This window comes from Lagenorhynchus albirostris, chromosome 8 (assembly GCF_949774975.1).
Source record: "Lagenorhynchus albirostris chromosome 8, mLagAlb1.1, whole genome shotgun sequence".
Classification (NCBI taxonomy): Eukaryota; Metazoa; Chordata; class Mammalia; order Artiodactyla; family Delphinidae; genus Lagenorhynchus; species Lagenorhynchus albirostris.
The window spans coordinates 87,971,095-87,993,136 of NC_083102.1; the positions used below are offsets into that span (position 1 = coordinate 87,971,095).

General features: G+C 38.6%; 1 protein-coding gene and 1 non-coding gene across 12 annotated transcripts in view; one reads left to right on the forward strand and one right to left on the reverse strand.

Annotated features, from left to right (window-relative positions):
- The window catches only part of SRPK2 (SRSF protein kinase 2), a 231,184-nt gene that overhangs the window by 121,834 nt on the left and 87,308 nt on the right, over positions 1-22,042 (reverse strand). For 3 of the 11 annotated variants that reach the window (XM_060157255.1, XM_060157256.1, XM_060157257.1), the window contains one exon: positions 11,128-11,191. The exons of 7 other annotated variants lie outside the window; for them this stretch is intronic. In XM_060157255.1, the coding sequence (XP_060013238.1) occupies positions 11,128-11,191 (64 nt within the window). Of the gene's footprint in view, positions 1-4,307; positions 4,411-11,127; positions 11,192-22,042 lie in introns of those variants that run through there. One more of the 11 variants, XM_060157254.1, reaches the window with a different exon arrangement.
- LOC132524990 (U6 spliceosomal RNA) lies at positions 18,363-18,469 on the forward strand. The gene has a single exon (XR_009542125.1). It is a non-coding gene; the product is annotated as a U6 spliceosomal RNA (small nuclear RNA).

Here is a 22,042-nt window from a genome sequence, read left to right on the forward strand (position 1 = left end):
AGAAGAACAACATTTGGCCACCAACTCTACAGGATATACTGCAACCTTCAATCCTAGAAGAAAAAAAATGCATTTCTTTGAACTTCCTTAAAAGACCTTACCTTATGCCCTAAGGAGCATGTACCTGTTCTCAACATAGGCAGAACACCTCCCTTACTGAAACCTTTCAATGATCCTTGTAAACAACAGCACAGAATTCAAAAACCTTACCACTGCATAGAAGAGTCCTTGCCACCAGAGTACATCATCTCTCTCTCACCTATCTTCCAATCTTTTCCTCCACCTCCTTCCCAGCCTTATGGAATTATTTAGAGCTCCCAGACGGTACCTCGACATTTCATTTCACTATGACTTCTGCCGTGCTGCTTCCTCCGCCTGCAAGGCTAACCTGAGGACTTGGACTTTAGATTCTGGTCCTCCTGCTCTACACTCCCTAGCCCTACTCTCCCCAAAAGATTCAAACTCCAGCATTTTGTCAAAAGGAAGATCTTGACGAAAAAGGTGATTAAATTTTGCAATAGTCAGTGAATACTTACTGAACATCCACAAGGCTCTGGTTTAACAAGGAAGGTTTGAGAATCTTAATTCCTGTATCTTAAAAAAAATAATAAAACAAAAAGGGAAAACCAACCATCTGTGTTGAATGTTATGTCATCTGTCTGGAGTGAGAAGCTTAGATCATTTAACTTCTTGAAATCTCTTAAAAATTAAGATTCATCAGCATGAACACTAACTACACCCAAGGCATTTATCAATAATAAATGTCTAAGTGAATACAACAGTTGAATGTGTCTTATATCTTGTTAAAGTGGATCGTACTGACCTCACTTTCACTTATGAACAACCCGATGGAAACACCAAAGGGACCACAACAACATTTGGCTTTACTAGAGGGAAGAGGCAGGAGCAGAGGGACTGATAAGTCGACGCCGCCTGGCATATTGCTCAGAGTCATCTATACAACACTCAAAAAGTGACTAATGTAAGAATCCCAAATCAGCGTGTAAACAAAAAGGTTCATTATACACTGCCAGTGAGAGTGTAAAGCTGCACTTTCTGGAGGCAATTTAACACTCTCTATCGAGAACCTTACAAGTTGGCTTTGTAAGTGATTCCATTTCTAAGATCAAGACTCAATAAATAAAATTATGGTACATCCATCCATATCATGGAATCAGTCCTGTGCAGCCTTTTAAAATTACAGCATTTAAAAAAAATGATGCTATTGAAGATTACTTAATAACATCAGGAAAACTGCATAAGTGTAAAAAGCTAATTCCAAAATAATTTGTCAGTATGATACTGGGTTTCTTGTTGGTGATGGTGTTATTAATGCTTAAGTAAATCTGCTTAAATTTTATAGGTATACGTTACACTGAGACAAAAATTAAACTTAAATTAATAACCGTGATTTACCTTTAATGATAAAAGCATGGTGCTTTTTGTTTTCTTTTTAATCTGAATTTTCTAAAATGAATAAATGTTATCTTCTGAGATATGTGGGAAAGATTATGTTAAATAATAATAATCGTAATTACGGAAAGTTTGGTTCTCCTGAATAAACTAGTATATTTTCTCCTTACAGATAATAAGAGCAATGTAACATTTTTTTTTCTTTAGTTTGGCTGTCGGAAAACATAAAGCCAGATTTGTCAGTCACCTTCAGGAGCTGCACAGCAAACACCACATATCGGGGTGTGCATCTGACTGTCCTCCCTCGAAACCTTCTACCCTGACCTGAATTTTCTCTGATCCTTTTTCTACTGCATTGTAGATATTATTCTAGCTAGCCTAAAATCTTTTTTGTGGAAAGGGATGGAGGCAAAGAGGAAAAAGAAGGAAAGGGGGAAAGGAGAAAAAGGATGAGGTGGCAGTTGTACAAGCAGAACACTGTTCTACCTCTGTAATTTTCAGATTGTTTACTAAAGTTTAAGTTCTACCATAATGGGTACGTAATAAATATTTGTAGAATAAATAAATGAAGATAACAACTCCCCAATTTGAGAAATGCGTCTCTTTTGGGGGTTCTTCTTACTCTAAACAGTTGATATCTTACTGAATTTTTGGTATCTTAGTATGTGGTTATTAGAGGAGTAGTCACCAGCGCTTTTGCACGTTTGAAATGTCAGAGAAACCCATAAACACATCGCTTAACAAGACAATTGTTTGACTTGTATTCTATAGATAATGCTTAGTACTCACAGGATTTGAAACTCAGCAAATCTGCGCAGGTCTGTGGTTCACAAATTGTAAATCAATGTGCTACAGTACAGTAGAAGAATGTTTATCATGAACAGAATTTAGATAAGATGCTTTTTTTTAAAATGACTGGTACAAGTTTGTTTTGTTTTTTAATCTGCACCATCATTTAAAATAAGAGATGTTACAAGAAAAGCAAATTTTCAACTTTTCCTAAAAATCACAAGAACTGGCACAACTTGGTCTGTATTTCAACATGGCAGTTATCAGCAGAAGCTGTCACCTCTTTAGATGGGGTTGTGGTCTCCAGGTTGCCAGAGTCCCCAAGAGGCCCTCATCGCTCATTTATACTGGCCGTCGGGAGACAATTGTGTTTGTAACTCTGCACACCATAGCACTAGTCTTAATGTAAGTTCCCCCAAAATGCAATTACTGGTTATTTGTAATTCTTTCAAAGAGTGCCAATGGCCTCCCACCATAGAGTCGTCCATGATACAGTAACTCAGCACTGCACACCCAAGAAAACGACCAAGGTATGTCAGGGTTAAAGCCACCCACCAAAGCCTCTTCTGCTTTTGTGCTGCCGTTGCTGCTCCCTGATTTCCCAATAACTGAGTGGCTAGTACACAGCAGCTGCTGATAAATGTTGGATGGATGAATGGAGGATGGATAGATGACAAATGTAATCTATACTAAAATTAGTCTTAATTTCTTCCAACTACTGGCACATAAAGAATTCTGCCTCAAAGGGAATCTGCAATATGATTATTTAGAGCTATTTTTTATTGGTGCCATTGTTATTCTTATAATAGCTGCTCACATTTGTTCAAAACTTCCCTGAACAACCATTTTGGGGGAAGGGGGTTCCCAAAGTGAAGAAGTGCCACTGCTGGTATATAAAATAATCTTAGGTGATACTTTGGACTAGGTATTGAATCACATACTGAGAAAACTACTCCTTTCCCAAGTTTCTTTAAATCCTTCTAAGTATATCAAAGAGCAAGTCTCACTTTGGTGCTAACACATAACTTAAGTGCTTTTATGACACTGGCCAATTTAATTTCCCTTGTAAACAGAGGGAGCATATGGCTCAGGCCTGAAGCCTTTATCAGACAACAGAATCTAGACAGGATTTAACCATAACTGTTTTTAAAGGCAAATGATACTGTTTCTCCCGTTCTGGTAGTGATAGAAAGATTCCCTTTTAAAGAAAATTAACATTTAAAGAGCATTATAAAATTTCATGTCGTATGTATTTTATCACACTAAAAAAATAAACAAAAAAAGATATTAAGTAAATAACAGTAGCGGGTGGGGTGCAACCATGACAAAGCACCAAGATGATATTCAAAATACTGACATTTGGGAAATAAAAGGCTATATCGTTTGATGTTACCAGTATGGAGCAAAGATGGAAAGTGTCCAGATTTACTTTAATTTCTATTTTACATTAAAACAAATGTAAAAAAAAAGAAAAAAAATATATAAAATAAACTGTGCATTTTTATGGTGATAGAAAAACCTAAGATTTGTAATCTTGACAGTTCGTAAGAGTTAAATTAGCTTATGACTATACTTGACCATATGATTATATATATATAATTGACTATCTATAACAATATATGGCTATAATTTATTAATCTATGCCAATACCATAGAAATAGATATCTCCCTATAACGTAAAAAGTCTTCCCACAAAGTTCATAATTTATAAGCTGCAAATGATGACATAAAATAAAAATATTTTGTGCTGAGAGCACTTCTATATTTAAGATCATAAGTTGGGGCGAATAGTAAGTAAACCAGTAAGAAGACCAAATGTCACCAATACTCCCCACTGTCAAACAGCAGCTGTGACAAATGCTGCAAAGGAGAGATGCATGATTCTGTAACGGTTATAACAGGCGTAATTTGACCTAGGCAGGGCTTCCTTGAGATGAGAAGGCTGGGAGCAGCAAAACAGCAAGGCAGGGGGAACATGACCAAAGTCAAGGAGTCTGAGTCTAGGCTGGAGAGTATAGGTGCTCAATGGCCCAGGTATGGAGTTTACCTTTATGCCAAGAACAATGGGAAGACAGTAGAAGAGTTTGTAAAGTGGAGTTACCTACCTGAGCAGATCTGCATTCTGAAAGGTTTGCTCTGGCTGTAACGTGGCAAGCCTCCCAAGAGGCATCAGGAAACAGAATCAAAGTTTAAACAGGTTACAAACTAACAAAATAATTTAGGGACTGCATCTAGACCAAAACATACCAAAATGTCATAATTTCTTCGTCAGATCTGTGTGGCCTACCTGCATCAAGAGTTTTAAAGGAGAGAGGACTGAAGCTCCAGGGAGGGGTTCTCAGGGTGGGGTGGCTGAGTACCAACAACTGCTGGGTTCTGGTCACTTCCCTGCTTCCCAGTCCAAGCTTGTCTTTTGTATGTTTTACCCGAGAGGTTTCTAATAAGGGTCAACTGAAGAAATGGTTTTGTTACTGAAACCAAATCTGAAAAGTGATGTTAACACCCGTGGCCTCTAAGACCCAGGTAAAAGACTAGACTAGAAGCAGTCTGTGGGAGAGCAGTACCTCAGATGACTACACCCTATGGTTCCTGTTTGGTCTAAACTTCTCATTGTGATCTTCTTCATAAGAGATGGTACTCGGAAATAGTCCCCTATTTGCTTCTAATCCTCCTCCAAAAGGTTCAAACTCTGGGTCACCCTGGCACACCAACCAGAATGCTACAAGAGAAAGGAGGAAAGGAGGGAAGGGAAAAGGATAGGGGAGGGAAGAGAGAAAGAATACACAGTACCAGGTGGCAAGGCCTTGGAGCACAGCTGGTGAGGGTGCAGACTGGCACGTTCACTTTGTAAAGCTGGCAATACCCACCGAAGCTCAGCAATGGCGCTCCCAGGAACGACATGCAACAGAAATGGTATGCAAAGGTTCATTCGCCAAAAGACATGTATACAAAGGCTCGCAGAAGCACTATTCCTAAAAGCCACCACCTGCAAACATCCCACATGCTCATCAACAGAATGGACTATCTACTACTGTGAGGTATATTCCTATGGTGAATACTGTACAGCAATGAGACTGAGTCAATTACAGCTACACATGAAAACACGGATGAATCTCACATAGGTAACATCAGGAGAAGATGGACCAAAAGACTACACAGAGGGTTTCTGTTTATATATAATACTAAAAACAGATAAAACAACTGACTAGGGGCTTCCCAGGTGGCGCAGTGGTTGAGAGTCTGCCTGCCGATGCAGGGGACACGGGTTTGTGCCCCGGTCCGGGAGGATCCTGCATGCCGCGGAGCGGCTGGGCCCGTGAGCCGTGGCCGCTGGGCCTTCACGTCCAGAGCCTGTGCTCTGCGGCAGGAGAGACCGCAGCAGTGAGAGGCCCGCGTACCGGGAAAAAAAAAAACAAAACACAAAACTGACTAGTCATGTGCAGAAATAATCTCAATTTCTACCTTAATACTAAAGCCCAAAATTAATTACAGACTTAAATATGAAGAGCTGAAAACTTCTAGAAGTAAGCATAGCAAAAACCTTAGTGACCTTGGGCTTGGCAAAGATTTCTTAGATACAACACATAAACCACAAACTACACAAGAAAAAAAATCAATAAACTGAATTTTATAATGATCTGTGATCTATGCACTTTCCCATCTACAATTTAAATATTATAAAATATTAAATAAAAGCAGAAGAAAGCATAAAGACTGAATAGATGGAAGACAACCCAGTCAGCCACTGTCAACTCAGCTCACCACTCAAGAAAGACTACATCTCAAATACTTCTATCCTGCAAATACAGAAACAAAGCCAAGAGTGGCAGAGTTGAGGGGTGGAAAAGGAAAAAATAGTTATCATTAGCTGCCCGTCCTACCCTTTGAGTTGGAATGGGAAGGGGACAGGTCCAATGAAGAAAGCATCTGTTATAAAATTTGGCTCTCCTCCCACGACTACTCTTAATTCACCCCAGAGACATGGAGGAAAATATACTCAACATAAGAGCAAATAAAAGACACCTTGATCCTGGATCATTTTCCACTGAACATCCTTTACTTTCTTCTCTCTTCATCTGGTCCCATCCTTATTTATTTATTCTCTCCCTTCTGTTCTCCTGATTCTTCCAGACTTCTCTTTTTGCTTTCTGCAACCATGCATTACTATCATATGTCTTTTTCTCTTCACTGAAGAGGCTCCAAATTAAGAAAAGGAATTAAAATATATACACAAAAATAGCACAGGTTCTTTATGTTATTTCAAATGCCCTTATACTGGGGGAGGGGCAACATACCAATCTCATCACTTCTCACCAATTCTGTTTATATAGCATTGGTAGAATATAAGCCACAGCATAATTATTTTTATGATACTTTCTCCCTCTCCCTTTTTCTCTTCTTTAAAAGGTAGCTAGCAACTTGTCAAGTCAACTATGTGCTAGCTATGTGGGATGCTAAAGATATAGGATACTACTTCATATCTACTCCAGTATAAGGACCCCTTTTAACACCAAAAAATGTCAAAAACACATACACAACAAGAGATGATCCTTTTAGTATCCGTTCCCTGAGAAAATGCAATCCTACAAAGGCACCGATATTTCATTAACTTTTGACTAATTGTGAACCTTATTAATCACAACATCCATTCACATTTTACAATAGCAGATGTGAGCAATGCTTAGTGTGAATGCAGATTCTCAGCTTCTCAAGCCCCTTATCTCAGGACCTCCTCAACCCTCCATGGACTCAGCCTAGATGGACTGGGAAGCATAGCTCTCAGCACTCTGGGCTCAACTCTTCTGTATTAAGTATAGTCTGATTTTGTTCATGATTCACTGAAGAAGCAGTAATAGAGTTTGAAAAAATTTGAGGCAGAGTGAAGTGTTTTCTGTTCACTCAGGACCTTTCTGGGAATGATTTAATCAGAGTCTCCCTACAGCACACTCCGCTTTCTCCTCTGTTAGAACTAGTATCTGAAAATGTTTAATAAATGATTACTACCTTTCTTCCAGCTCTTACCATTATTACTATACGCCTCTTCCCCACCTACTCTAACCCCATAAATTTCCACATCCCTGAAGTGTTCTAGCTAGGAAAACGTAAGAAGAAACAAAAACCTGAAAAACCTAATTTTTGCATCAAATAAATTTTTACGGCTTTTTTTTTTTACATTAAGTAGCGGCAGATGAAGAACTAAAATTATGCTCGACCCTTGTCTCTACCATGGTTAAGCTGAATATAATCCATCTATCCAACAGCAGCTCAATTAAAAGGAAAATATTCACTGTAGGGTTTATTCCTAAAATCTGCATAAGGGCACTCTCTTGCAACAGATATGTCTTCCTCTTAACTGGCAATAACATACAAATCAGGCTCATTTGTTATTTTTATTCATTCAATAATGTTCTCTGTTCTTAATTTTAAAAATGGGTAAGTTGACATTTTTCTCTCTCCAAAATATAAAACCAAAAACTAAATCACAACTTTTGTCACCCCACTGTTTTTTGTCTTATGAGTCAGCCATTCGGAAAAGAAGTGCTCCACACCTCCCCTGCTAAATGATATTCAATGGACACCCCTCCATTCTGTTAAAGGTTAAAAAAAAAAAAAAAAAGAATTTATATTTCAAGGTGGTATTGCGATTTGTTAAGATAACATATTTTCGGGGCTTCCCTGGTGGTGCAGTGGTTGGGAGTCCACCTGCCGATGCAGGGGACGCGGGTTCGTGTCCCGGTCCGGGAAGATCCCACATGCCGCAGAGCGGCTGGGCCCGTGAGCCATGGCCGCTGAGCCTGCGCGTCCGGAGCCTGTGCTCCGCAACGGGAGAGGCCACAACAGTGAGAGGCCTGCGTACCGGGGGAAAAAAAACAACAACATATTTTCTAATTCAGGTCACAAAAAAACTTCAAAACTCCATTACAATATAACTTAAATCATATTTGTATGTATTCTCAATGAATGATCCTTAAGAGTCTACAAAAATAAAGTCTGTTTTGCTTTTCCCATTTTACAATATTGTCTGAAAAAAAATAATTCAACCACTATCAGCTGTCACAGGACTAGCAATTCTCATTAAGCGGGTGAAAAATATGAGATGGAAAGACTATTATGAACATCACATCACTGTTTATATGTATATCACATTTTGTACTTAAAAACATCGTTCCTCCACTCGGTTCTCTGAGATATCATATCAAACGATCACTCTAGGGGACTTCCCTGGTGGTGCAGTGGTTAAGAATTCGCCTGCCAATGCTAGGGGAGACGGGTTCGAGCCCTGGTCTGGGAAGATCCCACATGCCACGGAGCAGCTGCGCCTGTGCGCCACAACTGTTGAGCCTGCGCTCTAGAGCCTGCGAGCCACAACTACTGAAGCCGGTGCGCCTGGAGCCCGTGCTCTGCAACAAGAGAAGCCACCACAATGAGAAGCCCGCGCACCGCAAAGAAGAGTAGCCCCCGCTCACTGCAACTAGAGAAAGCCCACGCACAGCAATGAAGACCCGACACAGCCGTACATACATACATACATACAAACATAAGATCATGCTATACTGCAGACAGTGAACAAAAATCAATCATGACAAATGATAACTTGGTTTCTCACAAGTAGCTTCTCCCCTCTTTAAAGAAAAACAGGGTCTCTTCATCCTTTTTACCAAAAAATACATGGGAATACTGACTATAGGTAAATGCCAAATATCTTTAAGACTCATGCCATGCTTCAAATAACTATTTAAAATAAAACAAAGACTTTAAAAATTTAGGTGATTAGAGAACAAGGAATTGCAGAATGTGGTGGTAATGCTACATGATACTATAAAACTATTAAACTGCTGGGGCAAATATAGTCTTCCTAAGCCATGAATGTTCTTTCAAAATTCAGATTCTTGTTTTTCAAGTTCTTCCAAATAAAATAAAAAGACAAATGATGACCATGATTGTATAATTTATTTAAAGGAGGGGGAGAAAAGAGTAATTTCTATTTTTAATATTTCTACATTAATAAAACAACTTCTATGTTGGCAAAGTGTTGGCTTAGCCATAAGCTACATTTATACCCATTAAGTCAGCATATCACAATTGCCAAATATATGTGTAAGCACCCCCCAAAAGAGTAACAAACAAAGCAAGCAAGCTCTGGTACAATGTGTATAGAGTTGTCATAAGCACAGTGGCAGATTTCTAAACTTTAAAATCATGTCTGCATTCATCCTCCCTTTTCATCAAATTTAACCACAGGAGCTTAGGTGAAACAATAATAATAATTTTTAAATAAATATATGTAATCAACAATTATTTTAGAATCTTTCCTTATAAGAGTGTATTTTAACTACAAAAACCTCACCCATTCCTAACTTGTTTCTCAATAATATTCACCCATTCTGTTTAACCTTCAATTTCTCAATAGAGAACACACGCTACTCAAAAAGCCAACGTAATTATTGTTGTAATGCCATTAAGAATGCTCTTCCTAGTAACAAAACTCTAATATTACAGTTGGTACCCAGTATGTTCACTATTTACACCACCATCCTCTCCCCTTCTCATCACCACCATTTTACTGGCAGAATATTCACAAGGCTGAAGATTGTTTTTCATCTCAGCAAAGAGAATGCTTAAAATGGGATGGCTAGCCACAAACCAGAAGTTAGAAGCTACATAAAAATAAACACAAATGTGTCTAAATTTTTCTATGTTCAACCTCTAAAGAAAGCAGTAACATCCTTCCTTATTCATAATTCCCTAAATTAAAGCCAGGAGCCTTTCACCCAATTATACTGATAAATTGATTTAATGTCATCATTTTGCCATCACATCATGTTCTCCATACACTAGTGTACTATAATTAAATTCATTTTACCATGCTGGGTTCTTCACCTCCTATTTTCTTTCCAGGGTTTTTCCTATATCATTCTTTAACTACCAAAGTATTTCTCCATTATATTTTCCTAAATATTAAATCTATGAACAAAAAGACAACCCTGAAGACTAACCAGGGAAAAGATAAATCAACACACCTTAATACAAAATACCAACATTACGTATAAACTATTAGGCAACCAACAGAAAGGTAAGCATCAACTGTATGCCCAAGAACCTCAATTTAAAATATTATGTAGTAGAAACAATTTTGGTAAACAGAAGTGAACACACATTTACATATCAAAATAGGCAACTATAGACCCATTTCTGACTTGAGAGAAACATATCTTAATTCTGCTTATTAAGTAAAATAGGCATTTTATGAAAATATCTCCTTAGAGGTATAATCATTCGATTGACAGATAAAATAATTGCTTTAAAAATACTTCTGAGTCATTTTGTCCTTACCTGCAGGCATGAACCATTACTGCATGCAGTGACTGTTCCATTTCCTAGCACAGACTTGAAGAAGCATCATATCTCTCTTTCAGAATGTGACTAATATGTGGGTTTGCAATTCCTAAGCTATTTACAAATGGCACTCCCTTTCCACATAAGAAAATATTTAATACAACCGAAAGCTAAGTATTTTTAACCTAGATCTTACAAACAATATTGGTAATTTTGTGTAGCAACAACCTCAAAATACAGGAAACAAACCTAGTACTAGTATTTCCTTAAAGAATGCAAGATTTCTGTTTATTTCTTAGCTAAGTATATTATTTTTTAAAGCCTTCAACAGCTGTCACACACGAACCACCAGTCTGCTGTGTTATGGTGTGCATGCTGCAGCTGATTAGGCTTCACTATTTTTTTTTAAATCAATTAGCCTTTGTAAAAGCAGAACAGCTTACCGAAATACACGTCTTCAAAACAGCACAATGACCAGCATGCAATACGATACGTTATATAGCAAACTTGACAAGAAAAAAATATACCCTGATTTGTTTCTTAGCAATGCTACACCATTAATTGTTCATGCAAGAGATGTAGCTGTACCTTTCTGAAGAGGACGACTTCTCAGAGTTAACTGACATCAGCAGCTCAATCTTCTGCTTGATTTCTGGAAAAATCAGAAAATATTCACAACCAAGATTGCCTGCCCTTGCTTTCAAGCCTTAAATCAAGAGATTTTTCTTCCCTAATCCCTTTTGTTCAAAATGAGGCCACAAGATTCGCAGTACTTCTGTTAGGACTGGGATTCAATGGTGCTCTAAAGGGAAAAAGCTCCAGAGGCATCAGGCCTTGCTAAACTATGCACATGACTGTTTATGAAAGCAGGAAGTACCATTTCTTTCAAGCAGAGGGGTGTTTTCTTTTTTTTAAGGTAGAACTAGCATGGCTCTACAGGAAGATTTTTAAATGCATCAAATTAAAATACAAACCAAAAATGCTAACAACTAGATTGAACATACCAGATAATTTAAGAAGTCTTGGTAATAAAGTTACAGACTGTAATAAACAGATAGGCAACCCTTGGCTACTTCTATTTCATCAGCCCTGAAAAATATGGCTCAGTGAATCATTTTTATCACTTAAGAATGAAATATTAAACCAGAATCCCAATTTTTAGACTAAAAATATTTTAATCTGCTATAATTTATTGATTGTCTTTAAAGATACATTTATATCTACTCCCTAACTCCTTTAGAAAAACACTTCTGTTTTACACCTTAATTTTCCCCTCCTCCTTCGCAGTACAGCACAAGTGAACAGCAACACCCAGTTACCAAGCAGATAATATACTTGTCCTTTTAGGAGAGGACTGACAACGCTATCTACAACAGAAATGTAAGCGCCAATTCAATTTAATTAAAAGATCATCGCCGATACTGATTCGGAAAAAAAAGATTATAGACAAAAAGGGAAGGTGAGGTAAAAATAAGAGAGGAAAAAGAGAAGGAAAAAAAAACCTAACACATTTCCTTTAAAATATTAACCATTAATATAAAGCACATAATTTTACATGAATAAAACTGATGTGGTCCTATTATCTAGACTATTTCACATATAAAGCTGTTTTCCTATTTGTAAATGTGTTTTCCTATTCAAAATCTTAAGAATTCACATACCAAATATAAAACACAATCCCACTAAATCTATAGGCAGTTTCAGGATTTCAAAGTAGACCTCAATAGTTTGGGGTTTTTTTTTAAAGGGTAAAACAAATTTTAATTTTTAAGAATCTTGATTCTAGAAATCCAAGGAATATGAAATGTAAAGGAAAAAAGGAAAATAATTAGTTGCATAAAATACAATGGGCCTGTACAGAAATAATATCCTCTCAGTGTTGTTAAAATAAGAGTTTTTCCAAATTTTTTAAGCTAACAACTTCATCCAATGGGCATTATAAAGCTGGCATGGATATCTAATGAGAGCATGGACTCTACCACAGGCTACAGCCAAACTACCACTGGGGAGAGCATATAGCACAGTGGTGAAATTGAGATGATGATAATGAAACTTACCTTGAGGAGTCTTACGTGGATTACAGAGCCTGGCACCTGGTGCCGTAGTGAATGCTCAGTAACGCCCCGTTTAAAAAGAGCATGGCATTTAAGAACTCAGGCTCCAGGATTCGCCGCCAAGCAGCCTAGGATTTGAAAGCAGCCTTCTCCATCATTTTTAACAGCCATATGACCTTGGGGAAATAAACTCTCTAAGCCTCTATCTCCTCTCCTATAAAATGGGGATAATAATTCTACATGAAGGGCTGTTGTAAGGACTTAATGACATAACCCATGAAAGGCACGTAGTGTTGTACTTGGCACGTAGTAATAAGTCCTCACTGCCTAGCAAAGGATGGGATCCTAAATAAATATTTGTTGAATGACCTAATGAGGTATACTAGGTCTGTCCCATTTTAAAGAGCTTTTCTATAGTTTTAATCCACCTTCTCCTTCTTACTACCAACCTTAACATTCACCTTTTTATCACCGTAGTATTGATATTATTATATGTGGAAATTAAACTTCAACCTGTGTCTCAGCCTTCCTTTCCAGAGGAATTATTCTCGGTTTATCAACTAGCCGCTGCAGGAATGAGGTGACACTTGAATTCTTCTTCACTGTGGCAATTTTTCATTCCAAAAAGACAGAAAGTTCACACTTCAGGGTATCTCTATAGTATCTGTGCACTTAAGCTGAAAGTCCCCAAGATTAAACTGCATAGCTCTAATGAAGTATATGCCCATCTTACATATATTAGAAAGAAAAGTTAAAGCTCTAAACCATTTTCTGGCTGGTGACTTTGGAAGCTACAAACCAAAAAGGTTTCAAATAATTCATGGAAAGGTTTCCAACATGATTTTCACATTTTTTTTTCAAACCTTCAGATCTGTTTATAGCTCCAGAAGGACTGAAAGGTTCAGGAATGTTCACAAATACCACATTAACATTGTATCCACTGAGGGCCATGCACTCCCTCTACACTCCTATCTAATCCTTATCAATACCAGCCAAGGGTCTGATTACTCCCCATGTTCATTCTACCACAATAAACGCCACAGCCCTGGGGGGCTTTGATGTTCATGTCAATATGATTCCAAACACCCTTGGTTAAGGGCCTTGGGCTCCTCAATAGTGTCCTGAACCTCTGATCACCTGAGTCATCTACTACCATGACCACACGCAGGATGCTCTCCTACACACACTGCAAATACGTCCCCCAAATTAGTTGTTTTTCTATATCTATACTGGATATTTCACAGTATCCAGGGCCCTATACTTTATTTTTCTGCAATTAATCCCACCAGTCTTTTCCTTTACGAATTACGGTTTTCCTGTTAAACTCACATTTCCTTATTTCACAAATAAATAAGCAAGTAGTACCTATATCTCTAATACTTCATTTTCTACTCAATAACATGAGTTTGAAGACTCCTGGAACACTTAGGGTCCACAGTTGAACCAATCCCTAAGAACCCTGACAAGGAATAGCAGTGAACAATAACTACTACCAAAACATACTCCAGTAAAGGAGGTGCTTCAAAGATTCAGACTCTAGAAGAGAAACTGGGCAGTCCTGAATCCACCTAGAATCCTAAGAGCAATAGCAAAATAAGCGTAACACAGGGCTCCCATGGAGAGGATCCGCTACCGTGTCCTTTAAGATCACTAAACACCGAGCATGAGCTCACAAAGGACGCTTATTTTTATGACATGGAAATTAAATAAGACATCATAATTGGGCAAACAGTTCTACCTAAACTCGTAGACCTACATCCTTTTAACATCGGTGTTATTCTAACAGATTTACTAAATTTCCTCTCACTTGGCAAATTTGGAGCCATTTCAGGCTACAAGAAACAGGTATGTGCTCAGGTTACTTCAGGTGACAGGATAAAACAGCAAGAATACATCTAGAAGTTAAGAGGAGGAAAAAAATGCCTCAGTAGGCCTCAGAACCAGAATCCTGTTCAGAAGACGGGGCAGCTCTTGAAACCCAGTTACAATACCAAGTGCTCTGAGGGACTGTTCTCCACCTTAACCTTTCCCCATCCTGGCGGTCAAAACCTCTGACGCTAATTCCATTTCTCCCTTCGCTACCAACTCGTAACTACTTCTCTTTACTTCACATGTTCACAGATTCTACTGCCTTGGAATGCATACTTATGGCCTTCTCTCACCTTAAGCGAGTATCTTTAAGGGGCTCCTGCTTAAGCTCGCAAGAAGGCCTGCAGACACTTTTCCTGCTCAGGTGTCAATCCATGATACTACCATCTGGGACCAAGTATTGAGGTCCTGACTCAAAATTCAAGAGACTGACACAAAAGAGACTCTTCATAAAGGGACAGGAGTAAAGCAAGCTCTCTGAGACATCTAGGAAGATCAATGATTAACTGCTCCCAACATCCTGAAGATCAGTCTAGCCTAAAAAGGAGTCCCTGTTATCCCAGCATTCATTATTCAAGTTTTCTTTGTGATGAGAATGCACAGAAAAGCAAAAATTGTGCAAAAAATGACCACTGATAAACTGACCATTCAAACAACTGTCCCTGATATTCACCAGCCTCTACCCCCATCCATCAAATGCCTTCTCTGTTCAGTCTCTCACTGATGGTCATACAGCCCAACAATTCAAACAAAATGCAAGGCCAGAGCAAAGTGAACACTGAAAATCTGAAACAAAGGATGGAACTTTAGACAAAGATGACGGACAATACTAAAGAAATGTTAGAATCCCAGGCAAACCCACTGACAAATGACAATATAGAAAGGAGTTAAGAAGGTTAGTAATTGTTAAGAGTAATCAACAAGGACAATAATATGCTAAGTGTCTCAGGAATGATAATTATTTGATTATGAGAGACTACTGGGGGAAAATAATAATACTCTTAAATAGTCTGCAAAAATATCCAACATTACAATTGCATTACTACTTAAAAGATATCCAGTCACATTATTACAGTCACCCCCTGGTATTCATGGGGTGGGGGGGGCTGATTGGTTCCAGGACTCCCACCCCCACCCCCTACCCACTGCTGATAACAAAATCCACGAATGCTCAAGTCCCTTATATAACTGAGGTAGTACAGGCAGCCCTCAGTATCCATGGATTCAGAACCCACAGGGATCAACTGTATATAAAACTTAATATGAATATGTATGTCAGAAATAATCATCACTTGATACACTCTTCCTTCTAAAACTCAGTAAACTCAGTACATATTTTTCAACTACAGCTTGAACTTTTGTTAAATAAAATAAGCTTACTTCTAAAATCTGATTTTATTTTTCAAAATAAAGTCTCAATTTCACCCGCCTTCCTTAAAAGCAGTCTTTTTCTGGTATCAAATTTCCTCCTGCTATAGTTCCAAAACAGTATTACTTTATGTTCCTGAATATAGTACAATGCCAACCAACAACAATATGTATGCTCCAAACTCTACAATGGGGCGGGCTGGGGTGGGGGTGGGGGGGAATTGGTGGGGGATTGGAGTAGGAGGAGAAGAAGGTGGTCTCAGGCTGGTTAGGCTTCCGGCTTAAAACTTTCAAGGTAGCTAATGCTGCCACTTACAAGAAACTTCACTTCCTAAAGAAAATGTTTTCCTCTGTCAGTTTTAAAATTATTATTCTGAGTGCAACTTATAACCCAAAAGAAATGCTAGTTTAAAAGGAAAGACTTGTTATTGATTTCCAAATCCTAGTAAGGAAAGTGGGGCAATCCCCTAAAATTGGGATTCCCCTTCTCACCCACCCCCTGGAAGCCACCAAGCAAGAAGGCAGACAAAAGAGACCAATGCTAGGGTTGTGTCTGCACCAGGCCAAGACCCCAGATCATCCATTCTAACACTGTATGGAGCACCATAAAACTTTTAAGTTCATCACACAGTACTTGTTACCGATGCTTGGTTATTTTTATGTTGAGGAATTTCAGAAACAAATACAAAACTGCATTAAAGTGTGAAAATATGAATGTTTAAATAAATTCCTATTTCTATTAGCCTCACCATCAATGACTTCTATTAGCAATGAAATGTAATGAAATTAATCCCTGAAAACTGTCTACAGGTTTCTCACCACAGCAGAGTATCATTAATAGTTAATCTAGCCACTAAACAGAACAAAGGCACTCTTAATCCTCGCTCTGTTGGGGAGACAGAAGAAGTAACACAAGTTCTTAGATAACTGAGCTGTTACACCCAAGGTGAGATCCAATGTTCTATTCACCATGAAATCAAGTTTTAAAACATTCTCTATTTTATACTTACAAAGTAATTATCACCTGTACATTTTACTGGTATAATATATGAATTTTAGAAATTATATCAGAGAATAGTAATCAGAAAAAGGAAGTATTTTTATAATGCTAACCTAAAGATAGTTTTTCTTACTAGATATTAATATACAACTGAAACTACTCGGTTCTCTAAAATTATGACTTACAATGTCCTAAATTAAGACTGTTTAATTTCATTTACAATTTTGGCACATAAAGAACTCTGGGTTCACCAAAGAAGTCAAGGCCCACTCAACCATCTTAAAAAGAAAATTCACTATCTTAAGAGGTGACAAAATTATTGTGCAAGGTTTATTTATATGTGTAAGAAAACAAGCCATATCAAAATGTGTGCGTATAAGGAGGAATTAGTGTCCCCAACTCCTAAGCAACATTAACTTTCAAACTTAGGAACTGAAATTTATGTGATATAGTCCAATTTTTCCACCTTTCTATACTCCTTCAGTAAGAACAGGTACTGAGCTAGGTGTTACCTGAGCAGGGGGAAGAAAAAATATGTCACAAAAATATGTAAGGCAAAATTCCTTCCCTTAGAGAGTTCACAGTCTAATATTTAACATTTAGCTTGAACCAAATAGCTTATTTAAGCCCCTTATATGAATTAATTCATTTAATCCCCACAACAACTGGAGAAGGTACATACTCAATATTTCCATTTTACATGCATAGAAACTGAAGCTTTGAAAGTTTAAGAAATTTTCTCAAGATTCCAGGGCTAAACAACTCCACTTAGAATAGCATCAAAAATAAAATATTTAGGAATAAATTCAAGCAAGGTGAGAGTCTTGTACAATGAAAACTACAAAACACTGTTGAAAAAAGTTAAAGACCCAAATAATTGGAAAGACATCCTGTGTTCATGGATTGGAAGATTTACTATTGTTAAGATGGCAGTATTCCTCAAATTGACCTACAGAGTCATACAATCCCTATCAAAATTCCAACTGCCTTTTTTTGCAGAAATCGACAAGCTGACCCTAAAATTCATATGGAAATGTCAAGGGACCCTGAATAGGCAAAACAATCCTTAAAAAAGTAGAACAAAGTTGCAAGGCTCACACATAAATTTCAAAACTTACTACAAAGCTACAGTAATCAAAACAGTGGGGAACTGGCATAAAGATAGACATATAGATCAATGCAATGGAATTAGAGTGCAGAAATAAACCCTCACATTACAGTCAACTGATTTTTGACAAGCGTGCCAAGGCCCTTCAATGGGGAAAGACAGTCTCTTCAAAAGATGGTGCTCAAAACTGGATGTCCACATGCAAAAGAATAAAGCTGGACTCCTGTCTCACACCATATACAAAATATTAATTCAAACTGGACCAAAGACCTAAATATAAAGGCTGAAAGTGTAAAAATTTTAAAAGGAAACATAGGTGTAAACCTTTATTTTCGATTAGGTTAAAGTTTCTTAAATATGACACCAAAAGCACAAAGAACAGAAGAATAAATAGATGCATTGAACGTAAGAATTAAAAACTTTTGTGCTCGCTTCAGCAGCACATATACTAAAATTGGAATGATACAGAGAAGATTAGCATGGCCCCTGCGCAAGGATGACACGCAAATTCGTGAAGCATTCTATATTTTTTCACAGCAAAGGAAACCATAAACAAGACGAAAAGACAGCCCTCAGAATGGGAGAAAAGATTTGCAAACGGAGCAACTGACAAAGGATTAATCTCCAAAATATACAAACAGCTCATGCAGCTCAATATCAAAAAACCAAACAACCCAATCCCAAAATGGGCAGAAGACCTAAACAGACATTTCTCCAAAGAAGATATACAGATTGCCAACAAACACATGAAAGGATGCTCAACATCACTAATCATTAGAGAAATGCAAATCAAAACTACAATGAGGGGGCTTCCCTGGTGGCACAGCGGTTGAGAGTCTGCCTGCCGATGCGGGGAACACGGGTTCATGCCCGGGTCCGGGAAGATCCTACATGCGGCGCAGCGGCTGGGCCCGTGAGCCATGGCCGCTGAGCCTGCGCGTCTGGACCCTGTGCTCCGCAACGAGAGAGGCCACAACAGTGAGACGCCCGCGTACCACAAAAAAAAAAAAAAAGTACAATGAGGTATCACCTCACCCTGGTCAGAATGGCCATCATCAAAAAATCTACAAACAACAAATGCTGGAGAGGGTGTGGAGAAAAGGGAACCCTCCTGCACTGTTGGTGGGAATGTAAATTGATACAGCCACTATGGAGAACAGTATGGAGGTTCCTTAAAAAAATAAAAATAGAATTACCATATGATCCAGCAATCCCACTACTGGGCATATACCCAGAGAAAACCATAATTCAAAAAGACACATGCACCCCAAGGTTCATTGCAGCGCTATTTACAATAGCCAGGTCATGGAAGCAACCTAAATGCCCATTGACAGATAAATGGATAAAGATGTGGTACATATATACAATGGAATTATTACTCAGCCATAAAAAGGAACGAAATTGGGTCATTTGTTGAGACGTGGATGGATCTAGAGACTGTCATACAGAGTGAAGTAAGTCAGAAAGAGAAAAACTAATACCATATGCTAACACATATATATGGAATCTAAAAAAAAAATGGTTCTGAAGAACCTAGGGGCAGGACAGGAATAAAGACACAGACGTAGAGAATGGACTTGAGGACACAGGGAGGGGGAAGGGTAAGTTGGGACGAAGTGAGAGAGTGGCATGGACATATATACACTACCAAATGTAAAATAGGTAGCTAGTGGGAAGCAGCTGCATAGCACAGGGAGATCGGCTCGGTGCTTTGTGACCACCTAGAGGGGTGGGATAGGGAGGGTGGGAGGGAGACGCAAGAAGGAGGAGATAGGAGGATATATGTATGCAAACAGCTGATTCACTTTGTTATACAGCAGAAACTAACACAACATTGTAAAGCAATTATTCTCCAATAAAGATGTTTAAAGAAAAGAAAAACATTTCATAAGACTACAGCTGCCATAGACAGTGATTCCTCCAATGGATCTCGACAAAGTAAACTGTAAACCTCTGGAAAGGACTCACCATTCTAAATGCCATTAAGAACATTCATGATTTTCCAGGGAAGAGGTCAAAATATTAACATTAATAGGAGTTTAGAAGAAATGGACTCCAACCCTTACGAATGACTTTGAGGGGTTCAAGATTTCAATGAAGAATCAACTGCAGGTGTGGTAGAAACAGCAGGAGAACGAGAGTTAGAAGTGGAGCCTGAAGATGTGACTGAATGGCTGCCATCTCATGAGAAGATTTCACGGATAAGGAGTTGCTTCTTATGAATGAGGAGAGAAAGTGGTTCCTTGAGATGGAATCTACTCCTGGTGAAGATGCTGTATAAGATTGTTGAAATGACAACAAAGGATTTAGAATATGGCATAAACTTAGTTGATAAAGCAGCACTAGGATTTGAAAGGATTGACTCCAATTCTGAAAACAGTTCCACTATGGGTAAAATGCATGCTACAGAGAAATCATTCGTTAATGGAAGAGTCAATCATTGTGGCAAACTTCACTGTTGTCTTATTTTAAGAAACTGCCATAGCCTTCCCAACCTTCAGCAGGCACCACCCTGAACAGTCAGCAGCCATCAACCCTGATGCAGAGTCTTCTACTAGAAAAAAGATTGGGGCTTCCCTGGTGGCGCAGTGGTTAAGAATCCGCCTGCCAATGCAGGGGACACGGGTTCAAGCCCTAGTCCGGGAAGATCCCACGTGTCGCAGAGCAACTAAGCCCACGTGCGCCACAACTACTGAGCCTGCACTGTAGATCCCATGTGCCACAACTACTGAGCCCACATGCCACACCTACTGAAGTCCGCACACCTAGAGCCCGTGCTCCACAACAAGAGAAGCCACCGCAATGAGAAGCCTGTGCACCACAGCAGAGAGTAGCCCCCGCTAGAGGCAACTAATGAAAGCCCGCATGCAGCAACAAAGACCTAATGCAGCCAAAAATAAATAAATAAATAAATTTATTAAAAAGAAAAAAGATTATGACTTGCTGAAGGCTCAGATGATGGTTGGTATTTTTAGCAATAAAGCATTTTTTAATTAAGGTATACACATTTGTTTAGACATAATGCTGTTGCATACTTAATAGACTACAGTATAGTATAAATATAACTTTTATATGCCCTGGGAACCCCCCCCAAAAAAATGAATTAAAAACTTTTGTGCATCAAAGAATACTATCAAGAAAACAAAAGGACAATCCACAGAATGGGAGTAAATATGTGCAAGTCATGTAACTGATAAGGGACTAGCATCCAGAATATATAAACAACTCTTACAACTTGGCAATTAAAAAAAAACAACAACAACCCAATTTAAAACTGGGCCAAGGATTTAAATAGACATTTTTTGAAAGAAGAAATACAAATGGCCAAATAAGCACATGAAAAGATGCTCACCATTATTTGTCATTAGGGAAATGCAAATAGAAACAACAATGAAATACCACTTTATAGCCACCAGGATGGCTATAATCAAAAAAACAAGTGTTAGCGAGGATACGGAGAATTTGGCACCTTCGTGCATGGCTGGTGAGAATGTAAAATGGTACCTTTGCTTTGGAAAACAATCTGGCAGTCCTTCAGAAATTTAAACCAAGAGTTACCATATGACCCAACAATTCCACTCCTCGTTATAAACCCAAGAGAAAACGTGTTTATACTGTTCACATAAAACCTGTACACAGATGTTGGTAATGGCGTTATTCATAATATCCAAGAAGTGGAAACAACCCATATGTCCATTAATTGATGAATGGATAAACAAAATGTGGTATATCCATACATAAAGAAAATGAAGTACTGATACATGCTACCTCATGGATGAATCTTTAAAACATTACAAAGGGGCTTCCCCGGTGGCACAGTGCTTAAGAATCCGCCTGCCAATGCAGGGGACACGCGTTCGAGCCCTGGTCCGGGAAGATCCCACATGCCGCGGAGCAACTAAGCCCATGTGCCACAACTACTGAGCCTTGCGCTCTAGAGCCCGTGAGCCACAACTACTGAAGCCTGTGCACCTAGAGCCCGTGCTCCTCAACAAGAGAAACCAATGCAAGGAGAAGCCCGCGCACCTCGACAAAGAGTAGCCCCCGCTCACCGCAACTAGAGAAAGCCCGCGCGCAGCAATGAAGACCCAATGCAGCCAAAAA